The 2057-nt window shown below is 40.7% G+C and overlaps 1 protein-coding gene across 1 annotated transcript; it reads right to left on the bottom strand.

Annotated features, from left to right (window-relative positions):
- Nucleotides 1-336: 336 nt before the first annotated feature.
- Nucleotides 337-1596, bottom strand: LOC114735471 (uncharacterized). Its single transcript, XM_028923173.1, has one exon. The coding sequence runs from the start codon at nucleotides 1594-1596 to the stop codon at nucleotides 337-339; it is 1260 nt and encodes a 419-aa protein (XP_028779006.1).
- Nucleotides 1597-2057: the final 461 nt, after the last annotated feature.

Genomic DNA, 2057 nt, shown 5'->3' with positions numbered 1-2057 from the left:
GGCAGTTAAAATTTACAACACAAATAATTTCAGTCACTTGTGCTGCAGGCCATAGTTGAGATTCTTTCTCCCTCCGAGGTAGTTAGGATTTTTGCGAGAATGGCACAACTCAAATGATGTCAGTGAAGTTGATATGGTGAAACACGTCAATTGATATTTGCAGTTTCCCAGAGACATTCACCTACTAGTATAAACAGAGTGGGAAAATAAAGTGTCAAAAATGAAGTAACCGAACTCATTCTGGAGTTCCATGATTCTTTTGACCATCAATGATCAAAGAATCACCATAAAAGAAGTATGCAAGAAGCAAGATATGGCAAGCCAGTATTAATTTTCTCAATGGCTAATACCATGGACGAAGTACTTGTTTCCTCTGTACCTGAGTATCCTGTCTTCTGCTCCAACACACCATATATGGCCTTCCAGATCCAAGTTTCCTTTCATTTTTGCAGTTTCCCAGACAAACTTGAATATTCCAAGTGCCTGGTCTAGCTGCTTCACCCCACGCCCAATCATTTTTTCGTCATCTGAGGTCAAAATTCTTCCCATGGACAAGCAAAACCTATCTTTAACTCCACTTTCATAAACCCCACCACGTATATCCACTTCAATATCTGAAACTCTTCTGTATAGGTAATATAACAATAGAGTGAACAAACACCTAGATGAGTGTCCTAATGTTTTGGTAAGCTTCTTCTGCACTAGATTTTCTTGATGTCTAGCTTCCTTGTATCCGATACTATTGTCAACTATAACATCTTTGATTTGAGAGAGACCCTCCTTCATTACCTCGAGCTTGGTCACATGCAACTTAAGCATAGTTTCGCTTCTGAAACATTCAATCAAATCATTGATCATCTCGAGAATGTCTTGCCATTTGTGGGGATCAGAAGGATCAAGGGTTTTAGAAGGTGTGAGTTTCATCCATGAGGCAGTGTCAGGATCAGAGGGAGCTGCAGTGTCAGTCAGAAATTTCAAGCAGTTGTGAACAATTTGCTTACCCATTAGAGTACTTTTGGTTGATCCTCGAACAGTTAACAAATCCAAATCAACTTTCATGGCATTCAGAATCTCCTCAAGTGCACCTGTCCATACACGGTGCTGGGTCACTTGGGGGCACACTGTTAAGCGAACTGATTTCCTCTGTTGAGCGGTGACATTGAGAGAATTGCTTATTTTAGTAAGTGAATCAACAACCATAGGCTCTCTAGCACTTGCTTTGCTGAAAGGAGATATTGAATCTTGACTTGTTTTCTGTGCGCGTTTCACCTTTTGCTGAAGTGACGGACACCCAATAAAGGTCCGGACAAGCGATTTCAATATACCCATTTCTTCTTGGATTTTATCATCAACTATGATGGCATTACTGGTAACATCAACAAGCCTTCCATTAATGGCATCCACGTTTTTCAGCAGATGTGTCAATTGTGAAATCCTCGGAAACACATTCGCATACCATTTCAAAGGCAAGACATCTTGGGAAGAAAAAGATTCTTCCAAAGAGTGATATAGCATCGATTTCAGATTCATAACACCAGATTTCTTAGTTCTCATATGAGTGCCATTGCAGAGTAGCTTATGAAATCTCAAGGCCATGTTACTCAATGTCACAAGATTGACCTAAAAACCTATTTTCGCAAATGGGTCGTCTGGTTTATGTGTGTTCGGAGATACAACATCATTGTGGCGTTAAATCAAACGGATGGAGTGCACTTCGTTTCAAAACCTTGAAGAGGCATCATTATTGAATCACCAGTACTTTGGGGAATTGGCATGCACCACAACAGCTCTACCTTCCCTGTTTCAGCTTAGACTTCGTCTACAAAGTTAAGCATTTGAGATATTCAAAGCTCCCGAGCAGCTTAGAATTCAAAGGGTTTTAGATTTTCAGGTCGGTTCAGCGGTGGTGAGGTGTGGTTTTAGGACTTCAGGTTGGCAAATGGGATTGAAATGTCAAGATGCGCCCCTTACTGGCAGGAGCCAAATCATGGCATTTGAAGCAAACCTGTAGCCAGTTTATTCAGTCCAGTCAGCAGCAGAATTCACAGTTTAAAATT

This window comes from Neltuma alba, unplaced genomic scaffold, assembly GCF_004799145.2.
Source record: "Neltuma alba isolate B1F8T4 unplaced genomic scaffold, ASM479914v2 tig00013209_pilon, whole genome shotgun sequence".
Taxonomy (NCBI): Eukaryota; Viridiplantae; Streptophyta; class Magnoliopsida; order Fabales; family Fabaceae; genus Neltuma; species Neltuma alba.
The sequence above is the reverse complement of the archived record's forward strand: the minus strand, read 5'-3'. Positions and strand labels throughout refer to the sequence as shown.

What these genes read in the sequence shown, in the direction of transcription:
- LOC114735471 (XM_028923173.1), bottom strand. Translation starts at nt 1,596, where the DNA reads ATGGCCTTGAGATTTCATAAGCTACTCTGCAATGGCACTCATATGAGA.